Source organism: Kryptolebias marmoratus, linkage group LG22 (assembly GCF_001649575.2).
Source record: "Kryptolebias marmoratus isolate JLee-2015 linkage group LG22, ASM164957v2, whole genome shotgun sequence".
In the NCBI taxonomy this organism is placed as follows: domain Eukaryota; kingdom Metazoa; phylum Chordata; class Actinopteri; order Cyprinodontiformes; family Rivulidae; genus Kryptolebias; species Kryptolebias marmoratus.
In genome coordinates this window covers 11879848-11902399 of record NC_051451.1, presented here as the reverse complement: position 1 = coordinate 11902399, position 22552 = coordinate 11879848, and the positions used below count along the sequence as shown (strand labels likewise).

Genomic DNA, 22552 nt, shown 5'->3' with positions numbered 1-22552 from the left:
AAAGCAAAACATTAGTTTCTGGTCACTTGATAGCTGTCAACAGTCAAGTCACCTTCACTTGACTGCTGACAGGTTGGAAAATAACATTACTGTAGATGATGTTACCTTTAAGGTGGTGAAAGGTTTATCAAGTGAAATGGCACATTAAACATTTCATAACAAACATTTTGCTTATTTTATGTGGGAGGTAGAACTTTATCTGGTCTAATTTTTTGTATATAGAACCATTTTGGTCATTTAAATATTATTGGTTTTATATTTTTATTATAACTACCTGCAGAAGCCTAATTAAATGATTGTGTGTAAATAAATGGAGCACGAGCTTCAGGTCTATATTTATTATTTTAAATGGGAAGAAATAAGGTGTCGAAACTTCTTAAATGGACTTTCCTTTGCCTGAAAATTGTTTGACTAAAGTTTCTTTTTGACAGACTGATTTCTGCCCAGAGTGAGTAAACAAAACTTGATGTGAATTCGCTGGAAGTTTCTGTGACAATTAGGAAATGTTTGTGGGCTGTAATGGTCCAGACACTACTACGAACTGCTTCAAAGCAGGGCTTCACGGTTGTCCCAACAAAAATTCAAACCTTAAAACCAGCATTATTTATACCTTTTTATCACCTGATGACAATCAAACACAGCATTGACACAGACACTACTCTGTGGAAGACTGTCTGCAGGCTTCTGGTCCCCAAGTCTGTGCACCCCAGGGAGCCTGACCTCGTCAGGCCTGTGGCTTTAACGACTCCTGATGAACAGTGAGCTGGATGCTTTGCAGTTCACATAAAAACCAGGCGACTTCCTGCCGCTTCCTGGTCCTTTTCCCACCAGGAAAAACGTGAGCTCTGTGAGAGTCATGCTTTTTGATTTCTGCAGTCTGTGATGCTTCATAACTGGGTCTGATGTAGTTGTCTGCAGTCCAGGCGCTTTCTCTGTACACTCCAAACTTCAAATACCTCTAGAAATTCTCTGATGACAGAAAATTTCTGTACTTGTAACAAAGAAGGATGGTCTGGAGTACAGGGAGGTCCGTCACTACCAACAATGTAAATGGATATATACATGCATAACATTAATACTCAAGTTATGAATCCCACAGCTTGGAGTACCTTTCAGTATCTTTTAGCAGATGGTTCTATGGCAGTTGAGATTTATTGTCTAAAAACTATCATAATCAAAGCTGTGATATAGTGCATAGAAAAATATAAATAGCAACTCAGACCTTTGCACTTATCCAAAATAAAAGTTAACAAACCTTCTGAAGGCATTATTAAGTTAGGACTCAGGATCCTGAAGAAATTGACCTAACATGCTGAAATTGCTTTAAGCTAACGAGATAAAATATTAAATTGCTTCAATTTTGGTGTCTTGAGGACAAAGACCTGGATGGCACTTGAATGAAAATAAGACTGAAGTGATGGTTTTTGGAGGCACTACTGGACCCTCTCCTAAGGATTTAGGTTCCTTGGCCCAGTACAGTAAGCAAACTAAGCAATCTGTGGGTCAAACTGGATTCTGAACTTAAACTAGACAGCCAGATCAGGGCGGTCATTAAGAGCGGTTTTTATCATTTAAGGCAGCTGGCCAAATTAAAACCCATCCTTCCAAGGAGGCACTTTGAGAAAGTAATCCATGCCTTTGTCACCACCTGGATGTATTACCGTAATGCACTTTACATGGAGGCTAGTGGGTCCTTCATTGCCCGACTGCAGAGGGTCCAAAGTGCTTCTGCACAGTTTTTCCCCTGTTTTATCTTCACGCCTGTCTGGTGTAGGATCCATTTTAAAATACTTTTATTTGTTATTAAATCTTTGAAAGGCCTGGCCTCACCCTACCTTTCTAAACTGCTGTGTCCCTACAAACCCACCTGCTCCCTCAGATCAGCTGACCAGCTGCTTCTGAGGGTCCCCAAATCTAGACTTAAGCTCACGGGGGGATCGTGCTTTTAGTGTAGCAGCTCCTAAACTGTGAAACGAACTTCCCCATCATCTTAGACAGGCCTCTTCACTGTCTCATTTTAAAACACTTCTTCAAATCCACCTGGTATGACCTTAAAATCAATGGCGATCACTCTTGACCTAAGAGGTGTCCAATTGTGAAGTTTAATTTTCCTCTGTTAAATGGTTGCATAGTTAGAGCACAAGGTCATCTGTGACCCAGACCCTTGTAATCAGTAGTGATCACCCTTGACCCATGTGGTCTCCAGCTGTGGAGTTTAATCTTCCTGGCTTACAGCTGCAGAGTTGGAGCATGGCTGATATGTGGCCTTGACCTTTGACCTCGAACTTTGACTGGATCACCACATTTTCTGAAAATGTCATGAAAACCCGTTCTTAACTTTTTGAGTAATCTTGTACACAGACAGACTCTACCGAAAACAGACCCTCCTTGGCAGGTAAAAATAGTATTTCTCCTGGTCACAATATTATTTTCAGTAGTCAGAATCAAGTTAGAGATATCTGCAGTCACTTTATTAGGCTAATAAATTCAAATTTAAAATATGTACAATTCTGATTATACTAATAAAAACAAATTACAAAATGTAAAACCCCTAAAATGTTTAAGTATAGTTTCATAGTCACACTAGATATTCGTCCATCCATCCGTCCGTCCATTTTCTTTACCCGCTTCTCCTTTTTGTTTTGCGGGGAACTGCTGCCTATCTCCAGCAGACACTGTGAGAGTCGAGGTACCATAATTAGATTGTTTGTGGTCAGACATTAATGGGTAAGAGTTTCTGATATGACTGGCTGTAAGAAGGAAGTGGCAACCTTGAAACTAAAGTCAACCTCAGACTTGTTTCTTTTTGGTTGCAAGATGTAGTTTTTTGCAACAGATTGAAATACTTAAATAAATGCATGCAAATTTTAAACCACACAAAGCTGTGCAGAAAGAAGGGCACAGCACATGAATATATTTCACAATAATTTGTAAAAATGTGTTACCTACAAACCACTATTTCCTGATTCCAGACTGAGCTGTCAACTGCAGTCTGTCTTGTGTGCAGTGAGCCTGAGAGACGCTGCTTTTTGTCTGGACTTCTCTCTGTTTCAGTTTTTGTGCAATAAGTTGTGTTTGTACTGCAACAAAATGATATTCAGATGATATTCAGAAGTGATGGAGCCTAAATGGAAACTTATGCAAAAACCTTGTACTAAACAGACCATCACATCCTGAACATGGGTTCAGTTACTTTAACACCAAAGAGACACAGAATTACAAGTTGGGTTTTTCATTTTTTCTACAACACCCACTTTTTCCACCTTCTCAGCATCAAATTCACAAAAGCATCACATTGAAATAATTATTTTTATTCTATGTCGCCTACCCCAAGTTTATAGGCTTTTAAAAGTCATTAGTATTAGTAAAATTAACTACAGACACTGGTAGCAGAGTTCTGGTATGACTAAGCAGACATGAAAAATACTTCATTACTTAAAGTGTACTTAAATGTACTCATCTGTCAAGAATAATTACAGAACTTGGTAATTGTTTTATGGTAGTGGTAGTGTGCCAGGTTGTCATTTTTTCCCTGAGAATGCGAACAGGCTCTTGTCTTCTGATTTTACATTAGACATAAGACAGTATATGTTTATTTAAATAAAATAAAGTTATTTCTATGCACCTTTGGACTCAAGGATGGCATACAGCATGCCCAAGTTGTTAACAAATGTGTGTCTCTGTGAAAATTTAAGTAAATGTGGCTCAGTGTCCCCCACCTCTGCTGAGATGTGGTTGAAACTCTGTCTGAGGTGTTTGATAATAAAAGGTGGGAGTTGAAGATCTTTCTGAGGGTTCTTCTACCAGGCATTACCAGCAAACCCTCACTACATGTTTGGGTATGCGGAGTCTGTCTGCCATCTGATCCAACACCTCCTCTCCTCTCTTCACCTCTCTTTACCCAGGTGTCCAAAACCTATGGCTGCAGATCAGATGACACGACTACAAAGTCTATCATTGATCCACTGCCTACAATGTCCTGGTGTCATGTGCTCTTATGACCACCGGTATGTTTGAACATGGTCCTTGTTATTGATAAACTGTGTCTTGCACAGAAGTCCAATGTCAGAATACTGCTCAGGTTCAAATCAGAGAGGCCATTCTTCCAAATCATGCCCCTCCAAGTTGAACTGTTGTTACCCACGTGGGCACTGAGGTCCCCCAGCAGAATGATGGAGTCCCCAGCTGGAGCACCTTCCAGCATCCTCTCTAAGGACGCCAACAAGCCTGGGTAGTGTTTATCAGTTCAACTGAAAAGTGATTTGAAGGTTGCTCTATGTGGTGCTCTCCTTCTTTGATTACATTAAGACAGTAAAACACACACACACAGAAGGAAGAGTGATATTTTGGTATTCCACAGAAAATTGGACTTTTTAAAAAGTAAAAAGTGAGTAAATGTCAAACTATGTTTTTAAACATGGCACACACAACATTGTAATTGACAAAAGTGGTTCTTTGTTCTGGTCCAGCAAAGAGTTGGTGCCGAGTTAGAACTAGTTTTTTTAGATCTCAGTGGTGGAAACAGAAAGAGCTGGTGCTAAGTGAGCTAAGTCAACCTCTGCAGCCTGTCTGGTGAAAAAACACCAGTGAGATTCTGCAGATGAAGGTGTGCAAAAGGAAGTGTTGAGGTTTGACAGCTGAGTATGTTTTCCGCTCTCAGTGTGTGTGGATGTTTAAGTGTGTGAGTGGGTGTTTAAGAAAGATATCTTTGTGACAACAGATGGCTTAAAGAAATTTAATTAGTACTTTTTTATTCTTTTGTGTTTCACCCCCCAACATTTTATTACTGAGAGGTACTCACAAGGAGTTTTACACACAAATGGCAACTTTTTGTTTAGCAGTTTGGAGTGTGTTGTTTGCCATTTTTCAGGTAAGATTTCCTTTTTAATAACCTAACTCTGAAAATGTCTTTGATTCGTTTTGAAAATTCTCCTTGTGTGACTGAAACTATTTCAGTTAATTCAATTTGACGTATTAAATAGTGATACAAGTCAAGTTTTAAAAGACTTCTTTATACATCTACTTGCCCTCATATGGCTAATCATTAACCTAGTCTGGAGGAAAACCTCTGCTCTTTTCTTCATACTTTTTTCTCTATGGCTGATGTTATGGCTAAAAAGGTACCGTATTCTCCGCACTACAGGGCACACTGGATTATAAGACACACTGTCAAGGAATGGTCCATTTTCGGACTTTTGTCATATATAAAGCACCAGATTATAAGGTGTATATTATAAGGTATAAGGTGCACCTCCCAGTCTTGTAATTCCATGCGCACCACAGGCGCTCCATTCAAAATGGATGATTTTGGTGCTCTAGGGAAGCTGGTACACCTGTATCAGCATTTATATTTTTTCCTCTCTCTCTCATGTAACTACAGGGCTGACACCCAAAAAAAAAAAAATTATGTTCAGTCTACTTAGCTTTTCACAAATATGAAATACAGACATTTTTGCTTAGGAAATGTTGTAAGAACGTTTTCCTTTTTCACTCAGTTCTCATTTCTGCAGTGTAAAAAATAAATAAATGAAAGGTCCCTCCCTCTTTCTTCCTTAGCTCTTTTTATGTGGCACAAATTGGTCTCTGCCAACACCTGTATGGGTAGCCAATTGTTGCACTCCACCTTTTTACTATACAGCCAAACTTCAACTCAAGATGTCTTTTGGAGGGGGTCACAGAGGGAAAGGAAATATAAACTACAGAACACAATATAAACATACAAAATACAAAAAAACAAAATCATTCAAAAATCATGTTTTTCCCCTGTGCAACAATAGTGTTCCTCAAGGACCAGGGTTGAGAATCACTGGTCTAACTAATGTAGGTCTAATTGAAAATACTTATTTTCTTTCCTCAGGCTCCAATTCTAGTGGCTGCAGAGGAATCAACATGTGTACCTGGATTTGAGTCAGATTTTTTGATACTCAGAGTAAACAGAAAGGACCTGAGGCAAGGCACAAAACTGGGCAGAGGTGGGAGCAATTCATTAAACTTTTACCTCACTTATTCTTTAACCCAAACATTTTTGAGGTGCAATGTTTATTTTCAGTGTTTTATGAATGTACTGGAGCTTTTTATACATATTACTATTTGAGCATTTGTGAAGTATTACATCTGACTGTTAGTAGTTATGGGAAGCTGTTGATATTGTTTATGCAAGTAGCCTAATTGACCACAGATCTTAGCTCTTACTCAGCTCCACACATCCCGTAATGTTTTTATCTTCAGGCCAAAATGGGTGAGAAGTGTCTTTTTATACAGTGTATGTAAACTTCCGGTTTCAACTGTACCTACATAATATTACTAAAAAACATCTTGAAGAAACATCTTGTCTCCAAATAATGCTGAAAAACGGGTTCATGCATTTATCACATCTAGGCTGGACTATTGTAATTCTTTATTATCTGGGCATCAAAAACCCTTTAAAAAGTCTTCAGCTGATCTAAAATGCTGCTGCTAGAGCGCAGACTCATATGCAAAAGAAACTAATTTATTTACAAAATAAATAAAAACAAAACAAAAAGCTGACGTGGCAGCAGAGACTAAATAATAACAAAAGTGAGAACATAAAACACGAAGCAAAGAGGTACAAACAAAAACCAGAACGGGCACTGAGCGAGATAACCAGGAACAATAAAACAGAATGCAAATAACCCAAAGAAAACCCAAAACCCGACACAGAGAAGATTAATGAGATGTAACCTTTAAGAAATCTCCTCATAGACAACCAGAATGTCTTTATTAGCATCATGACATAATTTCAGTCCTTGATTTATGAAGTCTAGAATACAAATTGATTTGTTTTTCTTTAGTTTCATGTTTTCCTGTTTTTAGCTGCATCAGATCTCATTTACTGTTATATTATTTACAGAATATGTTATCAAAATGGTCAACTTTTATTTTAAATGTATTTATTTTGCATGAAATAATTGTTTTGTTCATTCCTAGTTGGCTTCACTGATTGCACAGACCTCGCAAGATTTCTTTTCAGCACTGATGACAGCCATTTTGTTGTGCAGACAGGCGGCATATTAACTGTGAGTAGCAGACTTGACTTGAGTTTATTTTCATCTGAGATGTTTTAACCAATGCCACAGGACATGGCATGTTCAACAAATCTACTGCAGTTTCTTCAAAAATATACATAAATGTATTCAACTTTTACATAGTAACAAAACTGTTACTCTTAGACAATTAAAGTATGTTAGAGGTTTGAAGAGATCAACAGCAGATTTGTAAAAAAGGATTTTCTAAATGTTAACTTTGCTATAAAAACTGATTAGTGAGGACACTAAAGACACAAGTTGTGGCAACAGTTTGATACATGTAAAAGATGTCCACGTTTAAACTTTTGTAGCATTTTGTAAATTCTGTCAGTCTGTAAAGAAAAGGTTTTGTAACTCCAGACTTATTTCTAACTTCAGCTTGTTCTTCTGTTTCTGCAGGTAAAGAGACCGGTTGTTCTTCATGAGGGACACCGGGACTTCTTCATCCACTCATGGGACTCACAAGGTCGTAAAATGACTGTTCCTGTCATGGTGCTGCATCGAGGGCCTCATCATAACCACCACCAAAATGCTGAACATCAGCATGGAGCGGACAAACACCACAATCTGACCACCAACACAGAGGTGGGTTTAGAAACAACAGGAATATAATACAAGTAGAAGAAATGATGAATGGGTCACAAAGGATCTCTTATTTTCTAATCAGATTCTTGTTATTGTGTTCTGTTTTTGCAGACATCATATTCTATCAAACACTGCCCCTCTGTGGTTGTATTTAAATACACAACAATAACAGCATCTATATTGCTTCTTTATAAACCTGTGAGCCAATATTTTAGTCTAGAATAGAATTTGACAAACATTAGTACAAGGAGGAAATGTGGCCCAAAATGTTTGGGGTAAACTTGAAGCAATCACTGAGCTGTAAGAATCCTAAGAAGCTTTTTAAGTTTACTTATTCATATAATTTTACACCAGGAGCTGTCAACACTTTCTAAACATATCAGTTTGATCTCTTTCTGATCTTTTACTTGTTTCCTCAGAGTGCAGCAGATCCACAGGTGCCCATCCTGCATTTTCCCAAATCTAGTGAAGGACTGAAAAGGAGGAAGAGAGACTGGGTCATTCCTCCCCTCAGTGTTTCTGAGAATCATAGAGGACCCTACCCCCACAAAATCGCTCAGGTAAGAGGAAGAGATCTTTTTACTGTTTGATGCTGCATTTTCATTTTGTTCACTGGATTTTTTTTCCTGTTTTGAAATTAAATTAAAAGTCTTTTGGTTTAGATTTTGTTCAGGTTTTTAAATTATTTGGGGAACTCAGAAGAATTGAGTTTTGGGCACGTAATTTCATTAAATTTCATTAAGTGAGTGTTTAATACAATAAGAATCTGTTCTTAATCTCATGTGGAAAAATTAGATAATTGTTTTAATCAGGCAGCCCTTTGTTTAAACTCTTTATATTTTTTAGATGCAACTTGTTTTCTCTCTTTGTATTTTGTAAGTATTTGTAATAATCACTTATTTCTGCTTTGGTGTGTTTTGTTTAGATCCGCTCTGATAAGGACAAAACAACAAAAATCCATTACAGCATCACTGGTCCAGGAGCTGATCGGGATCCTGTTGACCTCTTCACCATGGACAGGACGAATGGTAACCTGTTTGTCACGCAAGAACTTGACAGAGAAAAACAAGATAAGTACCCAGTAAGCACACTCTTTGGTTATTTTTCCGACAGATGTTTTGTCTTTGGATTCTTTTTTTAACACTGCAATACTTATTTAAACAAGTTACTTGTTTGATATTTATAAAATGTGCAGTGTTTTGATTGCAAATTATTGCACAATCATGATCCAATTTTTTTTTACCAAATTTGTTTTCTATCCTCTTGTGCTGATGCATCAGGTTTTTCCTCAGCCAAATCACACTAATAACTCGTCCACTTAATCCTCCTCCTAGTAAAACAATCAATTATAGCAAATTAAGGGCAGTGCCAAGGGTTGCATCAGGAAACTGAAAATGCAAACAAAACAGAGGATTTGATCCTAAAAGAACTCCACCTTTGTTATGTGTATGTAGCTGGTTTAGCTTTTCCCAAATGAGACAAACAATTATTTAAGTTTGCATTTTGGCAACACAACAAACCTTTTCAGCCTCTCAGAGAGCATCAGCATCAGCTATGAGAGCAGCCACACTGCTGCCAGCAGAGGCAACGGGTAACTTTAGACCAAAACAAACCAATTCAACACAGGTGTTTAAGGCCCTGTTTACACATGATCCACCTCCAGGAAATGTTAGAGATTTTCCGATGTTGATTGGCAAAAAGTTACATGTTTACATGGTAATGCTGTGCCTGTTGAATCCACAGCAGTTTCCATGCCAGGTCACTAGTTGGCGCACAGACACCAGTCTCTCTAGCATGTAAGCAGTTAGATCCAAAATGGTGAATACACAGTTTGTTTGGACTTACAGTGAGGTTGGGTTGCTGATATATGTTAAAAAGGGTGAGCTGCACAAACAGTACTCTGCTGTGCGCCATTATTACTGCTATTGATCCACTCGTTCATGGGCAGAACAGCTATTGACTGGTCATGTGTGATTTCACCTGTTGCAGCTTCCTTGAAATGCAACAGGAAGTTTTCCAAAGTTCAACTCTGAAACCTGGGTTCAAAAGTTTTGGTCTCAGACAATCCAATCGTTGTTGACGTGTAGATGGACAATCAAATAGAAACAGAAATGTTTCAGTTTCACTGGAGAACAGCATCATGAAAACTGCCTCCAAGACAAAAAAACAATGGAAAGAAGTAGCTGAAGCAGTTACCTTTTTCAACTTAGAGAAGAAAACAAGCAATTCAAAAGTTGCTGTGTTTTTAATAATCAGCCAGGATTTAGACACATTATTACCACAGTTTACAGCCAAGTTTATATTTTTATATCATTCTTTTCATAAAGCTTGTTTTATCCTGAGATACAAATTAAAGCAGTGTTAATGATTTTGTTCATAAATACTGTAACACTTTATAGTATTGGTTTATAACAGGAGTTTACAATTTATTTCACTCATTTTTGAAGAGGCATTGAGTTTTGATTGAAACAGATTATCCATGTTTATAAATTGTTTTTCTCCAACATCCTTCATCTTTCCTGATATTCACCCACCACATTTTAGTTCTTTGCTATGTTTATTTTACTTCATTTTTAGTTGAGTTAATAAGAAGTACATACTGGTTGTTAAAATTGGTGTCTTCATTTTGTCATTGCCTTTAGTAACAGGGTTGTGACAATCAGCGTTTGACATTTAATTGTGATCTTGTTTTAAATGCTTCTATAACCCACTTTAAGGAACATGTCAGTGTTTGCTTTACAAAATTAACCTCTGAAATGATTAATCTTATTTTTTTCTTTAGTTTCAAGCACATGCTGTGGCAGAAGGCGGAAGTGAAGGTTCAGAACAGCCTATGGAGATTATAGTAAATGTAATCGACCAAAATGACAACAAACCTGTTTTTGTGGAGGCCTCCTACATAGCACAGGTTCCTGAGGCCTCAAAGAAAGGTAAAGCTGGTGAAAAGGTTTTTTGTTCTTTTATTGTACATATTTAAAATAAGGGAACTATAAAATGTCAAATTATAAAAAATCTAAAATAAATACATTTTTACATTAGTGAAAACATATGCATTTTGTTTTTAGATGGATTTATTTATTTTTTTACATGAAATATTTTACAAACTTAGTAAAGCTTCTTCTCTAAATTGCTCTTTTTCTTTTTCTTGACAAGGTTTTCAGGTGGTTCAGGTTGTGGCAACTGATGCTGATGAAGAAAACACTGACAATTCTGAAATCCGCTACAGTATTGAAAGCCAGACCCCTGAGAAGCCTGACAAATACATGTTTTCCATCAACCCAGTCACAGGAGCCATCAAAGTCAATGATGAACGTCTGGACCGAGAGGTGAGACTCATAAGAAAACAAAGAGCCAATACGACTTAAAGAGTGTTTAAAGATGGTCATTAAAATATCAACAAAGAACCTGGTTCTGAACTAAAACACTGGATTTATGATCCAGCAGTGATGGGAATAAAAGTAAAACAGTTGACTAAAAATGTTCCTTTTAAAGCATTGCCATGAAAGGTAGCAATACCACAAACCTGAACTGTCTTAAACTCTGAATGTTTGCAGTTCAACAAAAACCTGAAATGAACCCGCCACCAAGCAAATGACTGCTTCATTTGTAGACCCACTACTTAACTGTGACGTTATTGTTATTGTTCAGTAGTTTTCTTTTACACTTCCACCCTGGACTTCTGTGGGGAGCTGGGAGCCCCTCACAATTGACTGTGTTTGTTAATATCCCTCTGGTTCCTTGTTCAATTCCAGCTGAATTAGTGTAATTCTGTGTTTTAATAATGTTTTTCTGCTGGTGGTGCTTCTGATTAAACTGACTTTCTTCAACAGAATTACCCTCAGTATGAACTGACTGTTCAAGTAGCAGACAATAAGGGTGATGGTTTGACTGGATCTACAAAAGTAACAATCAAGGTGACAGACAGCAACGACAACGCTCCAGTCTTTACAGAGGCGACTGTAAGTATAACAAACATCTATGACTGGATTTGTTGTTAATCTGCTGCTTATTTGCTCATTTATTTTACCAGATGACTACAGTCTACAGACTTTGGGTAATTCACTTACTAACAGGCGTTTAGTGGTAGGACTAAAGTCACAGTTTATTATGTATCTGGTATGAGAGTCATAGGTCTGTATGGGTTCAGTACAACAGGAAGTAAAAACAAATGATAGGGTTTTGTTCAAAGGCAGCAGGTTTTGTACAACAAGGTAGGATTTTTCAGCTGCTGACTTCACTATAAAATAAAAAAAAACTAAGTTATTTTATCATCATCTTCATCAGACTGAACTATAAACAGTGCCCTACAGCCCAAGTGTCCAAACTCTCTCTAATTTAGGTTAAGGAAATATTATAACAGTTTAAGCATCAAAACACTGGCATTTTGTAAGTTTAGATCATTAAAGGAAGTTAAGGTTTAAAGACCCCGAGGAGGGAAACGTGTCAGGAGACAGAGGGAGAAGAGGATAGGCAAGAGTATAGGACAGTAAGCTGTGGACTGTAAGGTCGTGGCAGGGGAGAGTCTGGCCAGACAGCATTAGATGGTGGTGTGTAGGATGTGTTGTGGTGAAGAAGAGGAAAAGAGTGAAGGCAGAGAAGAGAACCAAATGGTGGAAGTTAAAGAAGGAAGGATGTTGAAGAGTTCAGAAAGGAGCTGTTAAAGGCTCTGGGTAGTAAGAAAGACCTTCCAAATGACTGGGCTACTACAGCAACAGCAATTAGAAAGACAGGTAGGAAGGGACTTGATGTGTCATCTGGACAGAGAGAAGATCATAAGGAGATCTGGTGGTGGAATAGTGAAGTACAGGAAGTTATCTAAAGGAGGAGCTTAGTCAGGAAAAAATGGGACAGTGAGAGGAGTGAAGAGAGTAGACAGGAATATAAGGAGATGCAACATAGGGCAAAGAGGAAGCAAAGGCAAAACAGAAGGTGTATGATGAGATGTACAGGAGGCTGTACACTAAGGAGGGAGAGAAGGACTTGTATCGACTGGGAAGACGAGAGGGACCAGGCTGGAAAGGATGTGCAGCAGGTTAGGCTTGTTAAAGACAGAAACTGTAATGTTCTAACAAGCAAGGAGAATGTGATGAGAAGATATAAAAAGTACTTTAAAGAGCTGATGAATGAAGAGAATGGTATGAAAAGACGAGTAAAGGTCATAGAAACTGGAGAAGATTAGTGAGGATGAAGTTTGGAAAACTTTGAAGAGGATGAAGAAGGGAAAGGCAGTTGGACCAGATGACATACCAGTGGAGGTACGGAAATGTCTAGGAGAGATGGCAGTGAGGTTTTTGACTCTATTATTCAATGGCAATTTTGAGAGTGAGAAAATACTTTAGGAATGGAGGAGAAGTGTGTTGGTGCCAATCTTTAAGAACAAGAATGATGTACAGAGTTGTAGCAACTACAGGGGAATTAAGTTGATGAGTCACATGATGAAGTGAAACTCATCGTGAGAGAGTTGTGGAAGCTAGACTTCGACAAGAGGTGACTATTTGTGAGCAGCAGTATTGTTTTAAGCCAAGAAAAAGAACCAAAGTCACCATCTTTGCTTTGAGGATGCTGATGGAAATGTACAGAAAGGTTTAGAAAGAACTTCATTGTGTTTTTGTAAATAAATTCACATCTTGCTCTTGCTGATATGTTTTCATGTGGACAAGTTAGCTGAAGTGATAAGTTGATATTAGATCTGTTTATATTTTTAACGTCCAATTCTGCAGATCTGTTTGCATTTTCTCCACATCCCAGAAAACAGAGCCCTAGTTATCCTTTTGATCTTTAGTGAATTACAGCCTAACACCATTTCTACATTTTATTTGTGTTTTTCAGTACAAGGCAACAGTTGAAGAAAATAAAGTAGACGCTATAGTTGTTCGAATGTCGGTGACAGACGGTGATGAACCACATACTCCAGCCTGGAACGCCAAGTTCAAGATTATTGATGGAGATCCTGGAAACCTTTTCAATGTAACAACAGGAGTTAACAAACAAGAAGGAATCCTTAAAACTGTCAAGGTAGGAACAGAACAAGCTTCTTGGTGTATTAATGCAAGAAATACTTCTTCCCAGATACATATAATTTATTGTACAGAGAATTTCACAGTGAAATTTACATTCCTCTTACCTTTTTATCAAATTGATTAGAGTAAATTTGTAGAGATTTGATTGTATCTGAACTGTTTGTCTGATCAGATGTGCTGTGATGTTTCTTCTTCCTTTAACCAGGGTCTTGACTTTGAGAAAGTCAGCAAACACACTCTGTTGGTTGCAGTGGAGAATGATGTTGATTTTGCAGTTCCTCTGACCACTTCTACAGCTACAGTAATAGTAACTGTGCAGGACGTCAATGAAGCTCCAATCTTTGATCCAAAAGAAAAACATGTGTCCAAACTTGAGAACCTTGCTGTTGGCAGTGAGGTGGTGACGTACACGGCTTATGATCCAGACACGGCACGCAAACAGAAAGTCATGTAAGGAAACTAAAATACTTTACAGTTGTAACATGCACTTCAACACAAGATAAAATGAAATGTTTATCTCAAAGGTTCAGGAAAGTTTCCAACTCAATAAGACATTATTTTTTCAGCAGCAATAAAGCAAGTCTGTCAGTACTATGCAAAGGTCCAGTTCCACTTCAGTTTAAAAACACATTTTTAAAAATTTTATTTTTAATTTCCTTGCAATAAACCAAACTAAACAGGGGTTAGCGTGGTTGAAAAATTGAATTATTCTTAAATTTGTCTGCTTTCAAATCTATGTCGGCATCACTGCCTTAGTGCATCTCATGCTAACACCTCCACTGTTCACAAAAACCAAAATATTTCCCTTCAAAAAACTTTTGTTAGTAGCCGTTGTCATAAACAATGTGCCTTGTTGCAGAGGATTTCCCTGTAGTTAGTTTTATTTTTTTGTTTAGCCAAAAAGAAGAAAAACGACGTCAAAAATGTCTCATTGTCTTGTTTGAACGTGCATCACATTGTGCCTCATAATAAAGCTCAGACCTGATTATAATCAACTCATCTTTCTTTCTTATAAACATCCAGGTATAAAATATTAGCTGACCGAGGAGGCTGGCTGGAGGTAAATAAGGACACAGGGTTGATTACAGTGAAAAGTCCAATGGACCGGGAGTCCCTTTTTGTAACGGACAACAACTACACAGCTCTTATTGGTGCATATGATAACGGTAGGTGTGAGGGTTTACTGGCTTTTGAATTTGCTGTTTAGGAGGAAGTGTTAGATCCTAACATGAAATAAAGTAAAAGGGGCTTAATTTTCAGGTCAGAGCTGACCCAAATGTAAAAACCCAAATGTTTATCACTTCATATCTCACAATCTGACTGAAAGAGCTCTCTACAAAACTTAATAGTGTGAAAACAAAAGTCCACCCTCTTTCAAATCTACAATTCTAGGGTTTTACTTATCAGGACATAATAAAACCATCTGGTCTTTACCAGGTTCTCAAATCATTCAAATGTAACCTCAAGTGTGCAAAAACTTTCCACATGTAAAGTTTGTGTTTTTATTTTCTTTCTGTAAGGTTTGTTGTACTGATGCATGTTTGTCCTCATCAGATGAACTCCCAGCCACAGGAACTGGAACTGTGTTCATTACGCTTCAGGATGTGAACGACAACGCTCCAGTCATCCAGGAACGGGAATTCACGGTATGTCTTACTCCTTCATATGTGAACAGTTGTAGTTGTTGTTCATTGAACATTTCTAAAACAAATTGTGGTGTTCCAGACACAGGAATCAATGAACCTGTAGCTTTAAGGCTTCTTAGAGCACTTTGCTGATATGATTTGTGCTCCTGTGTGGTGCAGGTTGTTACTGGAGGTTCAGTTGATTATATACAACAAATCACCACTGGGGTGCGCTCTCTTCTTGTGTATAGGAGACAGGGAGACAGTTCTGTACAGCTCATTATTTTAATCCTGTAATAAAGTGATGCCAAGTGGCACTTTCAGTTGCCTGCTTGAATAGTTATTTTATTCAACCTGGTGTATCAAACACAACACAAATGAAATGTGATGCGTTTGTAAGAAGTGTGTCGTAAAATATTCCCAAATTCAAAATGTATTTTATGGTAAATTACTACAGAGTTCTCAGCTTTAGAATTAAACAATCAAACTAACAATAAATTGCTGCACAATCAGCCTAAACCAAAGTCTGAAAGTTGTATTTTTCCACAGATGTGTAACAACGATCCACAACCTCAGCTGCTGAGTGTAACAGATAAAGATGGACCGGGCTTCACCTATCCCTACAGCGTCACTTTAGTTAAGACTGCAGAAACTAACTGGACTGCTAAGATGAACGGCACCAGTATGTACACAAATCATAAATTCATATTTGACAAATAATAAACCTTTTTTTTATCTTCAAACCTATTTTATCCTACATAAACTGGTATCATTTAATTAAGTAAATAACCTTAACTAAAAGAAACCAATTAAGAAAGCTTATGCAAATGTCAAATCTGTGCTGAAATTTTCCAGTTTGTCATTAATACCTTTTTAAAGAACTTGTATATTTTTTTTATGCAAAACTTCTAAATAAAAAGGCTTTTTTTGTTGTTGTTTGCACACAGAAACAGGCATCATCCTGACTTTAAAAACCAATCTTAGGAGTGGAGTATACCATGTGGGCATGAGTGTTTCAGACAACCAGGGTCTGTCTCAGGTCAGCACAGTCACAGCCAGAGTTTATTACTGCACCGGAGGAGAAGGAAACTGCCAAGAAGAACGTATTAATCACTTTACAGTCAACTTGATTAAACTTTTAGTTGTCCTGCTGCTGCCCAGTGAGTTTGAAATTTTATTGTATTTTAATATAATTGTGCTTACAAATCCAGGGACTCCAAGTGGGAGTTAGAACTTGGACATCATAAAACAATGATGAAACATCATATAACAGCTTTGGTTGGGACAGAGAGAGTGATACTGAATTACAAAATGAACATGCACCAAAATACTAATCCTCATGTCAAACCTGAATTTAGGAGAGGAGCATTCAGCTTTGCTGCTAAAATATGAATGTAAAATATCTAGATTTTTTTTTAGCTTTTTGTTCCATACTGAAAGACAGAGTCAGTGAGACCTTCGAACATTGCCTGTTTTTAAGTCTCTTAAAAATAGCAATAGCATTTTTTACAATCTGTTTCAATAAAGGTAATGAATGAACATTGCTAAACAGAAAAAAGGAAAACATTGGGTTGTTCTCATTCTCCTCCATTAATGATGACTAATTGATTGAAAATTAATCAATTAAAACTTTGTGCTCTTTTTTAGTAACAGTGCTGCTGGTTCTGTTCATAAAGTGGAGAAGACAAGTGAAAAATCTGCCTCCATCTAAACATGACAATACCTCTCATCAAGAGGGAGGTGGAGAAGAAGATCAGGTAAATGGTGACCCTGGCTGATTGTGCTCACACAGTCACAATATTTTCACACTCAGTTACACATCACACATTTTCACAGATGACTGAATTTTGTTTACTGTTCATGTAAAAGTGTAAAATAAATAGTAATGTTTGTTTCCAAAACAGGTATTTTTTGAAATAAATTACCTATTTTCAAAAGTCTTGTGGTTCAGCTTTACTCAAATAGAGTTCATTAAGTGACTAGGGAAGGACTGTGAAGTTACAGTGAATCTCATTATGTTCTTTGTAAAATGATTTCTTCATCACTCTTCATTAGAACCTTGAGCTGAGCGCTCTCAGCCGTTGTCCTGACAACCAACCATAGATGTTCAGGAATTAAATGGCTGCAGTTTTCTGACCAGCACCTCAGGGAGAACCTCATCCACCAACCCAGATGAGATTGGCAACTTCACTGTTAATGCAAAAGGTGAACTCAGTGGATATCAGGACATCTTCAAGCATTCCCTTCAAAAAACTGGCTGGCATATATGAAGGAGGAGAGAAATGTACCAGAAAACAACTGCTGTAAAGAAAAATGGCTGAAGATGAAAACTTTGCTTTGTTTTATCTTTGCTCCCACAGAGCATACTTTATTTAATAAGTTTCTTCAGCTACAGTGATAAGATAAGTGCATTAGTTACGTTTGTTCATGTGCAGTAGTTTTTATGTTTTGAGAAAAAAAGCCAATAACATTTAAGATTAAATCTAGGTAGCTATGGAGGGCCGAAACCAACATAATCAAAAATAGAAGCAGAAATATATTTATTTTGCTTTTGCCTTTTCCTTACACATGCATTTCATCAAGTAATGTTTATAATGCCACGACTGCGGCTCTCAAAACTTATATTTTTTCTGTTCTCCACCTCATTGACCAGCACATCAAGTTCTGCCTCGGTGAAATTTAGCTTCTTCGCTCTTTTCTCTGTGGTTGCCTTGGTAACCATGAAATAACATTGATCACCTGTATGGCGTGAAATGTTATTTCATGGTTACCAATGGCAACCACGAGGAGGAGGAAATGTCAAAAGAACAAACGCTTGTATAAGGAAAAAGCAAAATATATTTATTTCTGCTTTAATTTTTTAATAATGTCTGTCTCGGTCCTCCGTAGTTAGCTAGGCTATGCCATGCCATTTTTTAACCATAAGCTTGATGAGATTTTTTTTTATCCTTTATAAACATCTGCTCAGTTTCCTCTATATGTACTTTGGTTAAATTTGACTTTTAATAAAGCTATTTTATTACAGTGGATTTGTTAATTGTCTATATTTTACTTCAAGTATAATCACACCATGTAAAGTTACCGTAGTTGAATTATAAAGTCTCCCACAGAAATTTGATTATGATTTTGACTGATTAGAAATTTGTCTCCAAAACAAAACATCTAGCTCTGAACTGAAAACTCCAAAAGGTGCTTTACTCAAGACTGCTCAGGTTTTTGGTCTACATATAGAAGGATAATCATCCACAGAGAAGTTACTGAGAGTGATGTTATCCCAAACTTTACAAGTTCTAAAAATTGTTTTGTTGTTCTTTGGGTTTTTTTTTTTGTTTGTAAGTAGGTTTTAAGGTCAAAAGTTGAAGAAATAGTTAATTAAAAATTTCACAATACTTTTCTCTCCAATATACACTGCCTGGCCTCCACCTGGATTTAACTAAGGAAATAGGTACGAGCCTCCTATTGGATAATTACTGCATGAGTGATTATATTTCAGCTGGCAACAAGTTTTTTAACCCCAATTGGTGCAATGATTTGCTTCTCATTTCTTAAACAACCATGTTGAAAGACATCCTGTGGTTGTGGAAAAGATGTCGGTGTGTTTGACAATGGTCAAATAATTGGCATGCTTCAAGCAGAAAAAACATCTAAGGAGATTGTAGAAACTACTAAAATTGGGTTAAGAACAGTCCAACACATCGTCTTCGAGGAAGAAATGTGTCTGGAAAAAAATCCTGAATGATTGTGGTCGGTGATCACTTAAACATTTGGTGAAAGCAAATTGAAGAAAAACAACAGTAGAACTCTGGGCTACGTTTAGATTTACGCTGTTCCAGAGTGATGGGCGCATCAGTGTAAGAAGAGAGGCAGGTGAAGTGTTGCACCCATCATGCCTAGTGCCTACTGTACAAGCCTGTGGGGGAAGTGCTGTGATCTGGGGTTGCTGCAGTTGGTCAGGTCTAGATTCAGCAACAATATGTGCTCAAAGAATGAGGTCAGCTGACTACCTGAATATACTGAATGATTAGGTTATTCCATCAATGGATATTTTCTTCCCTGATGGCATGGACATATTCCAAGATGACAATGCCAGGATTCATCGGACTCAAATTGTGAAAGAGTGGTTCAGGGAGCATGAGACGACATTTTCACACATGGATTGGCCACCACAGAGTCCAGACCTGAACCCCATTGAGAATCTTTGGGATGTGCTGGAGAAGGCTTTGAGCAGCGGTCAGACTCTACCATCATCAGTGCAAGATATTGGAGAAAACTTAATGCAACACTGGATGGAAATAAATCTTGTGACATTTTTTTGGGTGGTAATTTTTTATTTTATTTTATTTTTTTGGCCAGGCAGTGTATTTTCATAGCAAAACTTTAGCAGTGTTATTGTTACCACCAGGTGTCAGCAAAGAACAAGGTTTAAATGAAGTTTTTGCCTATTGAATATTTTTTAAATTTGACCAAAACAGCTACAACACTGTAATTTCTCAGTATAAGATGATCTCAAATTAAAGTTCTGCCATGAAAGGCAGCGGGTGATAAGCATTACTTGGCCAGGCTTTTAAGTTTTTATTTTTTCAATAACACAGTTGTGTACACAAGAAGCTGTTCACTTGATTGATTTTGTCTGTAGATCAGTGAAGTCAGAGCTTTAGGCTTTGAGTTCTTTCTTTAAATGGAAATTTGTCATTAAGTAGAAAAATCTTTTGAATACTGTACATTAAAATGACATTTACTTTTACTGTACATTAAAATTTACTTCAAATATTATATACTGTGGATATAAAGAGATTACACACCCATGTCAAAATGCCATATTTTTGTGAAGTAAAAGAATGATGATGAATCATTTCAATCATTTCCCCCCTGACTGTGACATATTTCCTGTACATCATAACAGAAAAAAAAATCTGTTGCAGGGGAAAATATAAAAAATAAAAAGATGCAATAGACTGGTTGCATAAATGTACAAACCATTAAACTAATAGATGGTTGAAAAAATCTTCTGATTTATTTACAAGAGTTCGGTAGGAGTCTATCAGGGTGCTAAACCTTGACTTGGTACTATTTGTCCACTCTTCTTTGCAAAAGTGCTCCAAATTTGTCAGATTGCAAAGACATCTCTTGTGTGCATCTCTCTTTAGGTTACATACTTTTTATTTGTTTAAATCAGCTGAAGGTCTTGACTAGGCCACTTTAAATCATCTTCTGGTAAAGCCATTCTTTTGTTGATTTGGATATTTGCTTGGGGTCATTGCTTTTTTTGAAAAATGTTATTCTTCTTCATGGGGCAAGGATAAAAGGGTAAAATAGCAGAAGTTGAAGTAAGCAGAATGCTGATCAGAGGTCTAAGAGGAGTTGAGTCAGGCTGGGCAGTGAAGAGTAACCAGTACAGGGAAGATAGTGAGGGAAACTGCTAGGAAGGTGTTTGCACCTTCCTAGCAGTTTCCCTCACCATCTCCCCTGTATCCTCTGGAAAGTGGAAAGAAGAAAAAAAGAAGTTCAGCGATGAAATGAGGAAGTGCAAGAAAGTATTCAAAAGAGGTTAGCTAAAATAAAAAAGTGGGATAGTCAGGGAGAGTATTTAAGCAAGAGTAATTGAAGGCTAGGCACTTGGTATAAAGAGAAGTAACAAAAGCAACGGAAAAGGCTTATATAAATAGTATGCAAGGCTGGACATTGAGGAAGAGAAAAGGGACTTGTATAAACTGGCTAGGCAGACAGATCAAACTGGGAAGGATGTACAGTAGAGGGATTTAAATAAGAGTTGGACATGTACTGACAAGCGAAGAAAGTGTGTTAAGGAGGATGGAAGGAGGACTTTGAAGAACTGATATGAGAAGAAAATAATAGGGAGGACAAGCGAATCAGAAAGTGCATAGATTAGTGATATAGAAGTGAGGGTAGCTATAAAGAGGATAAAAAGAGAAAGGGCAGTTGGTTCAAATTACCTATCTGTGGAGGTATGGAGATATCAGGGAGAGATGGCATTAGACTTTTTATCACAATCGCAGTTCTTTAACACAATCATGGAGAGAGGAGGCTTGATGAACGGAGAAGAAGAGAGTACAGAGCTGTAGTACCTACAGAGGAATAAAGTTAACGATTCATGCCATGAAGATATGGGAAAGAGTTGTTGAAGCTGCGTTACGAAATGAGGTGATGATCAGTGAGCAGAGGTACGGTTTAATGCCAAGAAAGAGCACGAAGGGTACAATGTTTACTTTGAGAGTGTTGATGGAGAAGAGCAGAGAAGGTCAGAATGAGTTGCGGTGTGTGTTTCTGAATCTGTAGAAAGTAGATGATAGAGTTCAAAGAAAGTAACTGTGGTGCTTTATGAGGACGTCTGGTGTGGCGGAGCAGTATGTGAGGGTAGAGGGACAGCTCAAAACAAAGTCAGAAAGGCAAGGCTGATATGATGAAGAAGGACAAATGGATATTTTAGACAAAGAATTTAGAGCTGCCAGGGAGGAGGAAAAGAAGAAGACTACAGGTAAGATTCATGGCTGTACAGTGGTGAAAGATATGCAAAGGGTTGGTGTGACAAAGGAAGACATTGTGATGGGGAGAGGCAGATGATCTCCCTGAAGGGAGCAACTGAAAGAAGAAAAAAGAACATAAGAAAAATAATATATCAAAATATTCACATTCTGTATGATTTTCATTACGTTCACTTTCAAATCGTCTTTCCCTTTATTTGCAGCTTAATTTACACATATTGTTTACTTATTTACATTCTCTCCAACATCCATTCTGGCTTTTCTGAACAGTTGGCCAAAAAACTTCTATCTTGCAGCAGAGGATGATCTCTGTTCACAGCTTTGTCCATAGGTCATTGCTTATTGACCAACTGCTTCACTGACCCATTGCACATTTCTGTGAAATTTTCAGTCGACTTGCTTTTTCTTTTCTAAAAGCTCATGTAATGTACATCCAGGTGTAAACAGAAGCCTAAGATACAGCTTTGGATGGAAGAGTCATTAATGGGATTTACAGCAGAACACAGCTACGTTCTCACGCTCTGGTCTAAAGAGGACGAGATAATCTGGCCACTGAAGGGGAACCCTAAGCAGCCCAAAGTCTTCCTCAATGAGAAGTGCCTCCTGATCCCCTTGGCGAAGGGTCCCCTTGTCCTCTTCCTACGGGCCCAGCCCTTGCTGCTGTGGTCAAGTCAGCTGTCCTTGAGGGAAAGAAAGAGAAGTAAATTTTAACTTTTGTGTCTGGAAAGCTGGCATCCACATTTAGACATGTTCTCAATCTGAGAGCAGAAAAT

The 22552-nt window shown here is 37.6% G+C and overlaps 2 protein-coding genes and 1 long non-coding RNA gene across 5 annotated transcripts in view; 2 read left to right on the top strand and 1 right to left on the bottom strand.

Annotated features, from left to right (window-relative positions):
- The first annotated feature begins 4655 nt into the window (after positions 1–4655).
- Positions 4656–7039, top strand: LOC112451106. The gene is made up of 3 exons (XR_003039856.2): positions 4656–4870; positions 5858–5972; positions 6949–7039. It is a non-coding gene; the product is annotated as an uncharacterized LOC112451106 (long non-coding RNA).
- A 374-nt stretch (positions 7040–7413) lies between these two features.
- On the top strand, positions 7414–18303 carry LOC108243357 (cadherin-1-like). The gene is made up of 14 exons (XM_025008481.2): positions 7414–7631; positions 8051–8191; positions 8557–8712; positions 10414–10561; positions 10785–10957; positions 11462–11590; positions 13461–13646; positions 13857–14101; positions 14675–14817; positions 15206–15297; positions 15826–15958; positions 16224–16436; positions 16924–17033; positions 17332–18303. The coding sequence occupies exons 1-14, from the start codon at positions 7521–7523 to the stop codon at positions 17377–17379; spliced, it is 2028 nt and encodes a 675-aa protein (XP_024864249.2). The 5' UTR covers positions 7414–7520; the 3' UTR covers positions 17380–18303.
- A 3716-nt stretch (positions 18304–22019) lies between these two features.
- rasgrp3 (RAS guanyl releasing protein 3 (calcium and DAG-regulated)) overlaps positions 22020–22552 on the bottom strand; it is a 33120-nt gene continuing 32587 nt past the window's right edge. For all 3 annotated transcript variants that reach the window (XM_017427325.3, XM_017427316.3, XM_017427333.3), the window contains exon 17: positions 22020–22459. In XM_017427325.3, the coding sequence (XP_017282814.1) occupies positions 22451–22459 (9 nt within the window). In that variant the 3' untranslated portion in view covers positions 22020–22450. The remainder of the gene's footprint in view (positions 22460–22552) is intronic.

Bases quoted from the DNA above. Each gene is read 5' to 3' on its own strand.
- LOC108243357 (XM_025008481.2), top strand. From the start codon at position 7,521: ATGACTGTTCCTGTCATGGTGCTGCATCGAGGGCCTCATCATAACCAC. The intron at 7,632-8,050 runs GTGGGTTTAGAA...TTGTTTCCTCAG, and splicing joins ATCTGACCACCAACACAGAG to AGTGCAGCAGATCCACAGGT. The intron at 14,102-14,674 runs GTAAGGAAACTA...ATAAACATCCAG, and splicing joins GCACGCAAACAGAAAGTCAT to GTATAAAATATTAGCTGACC.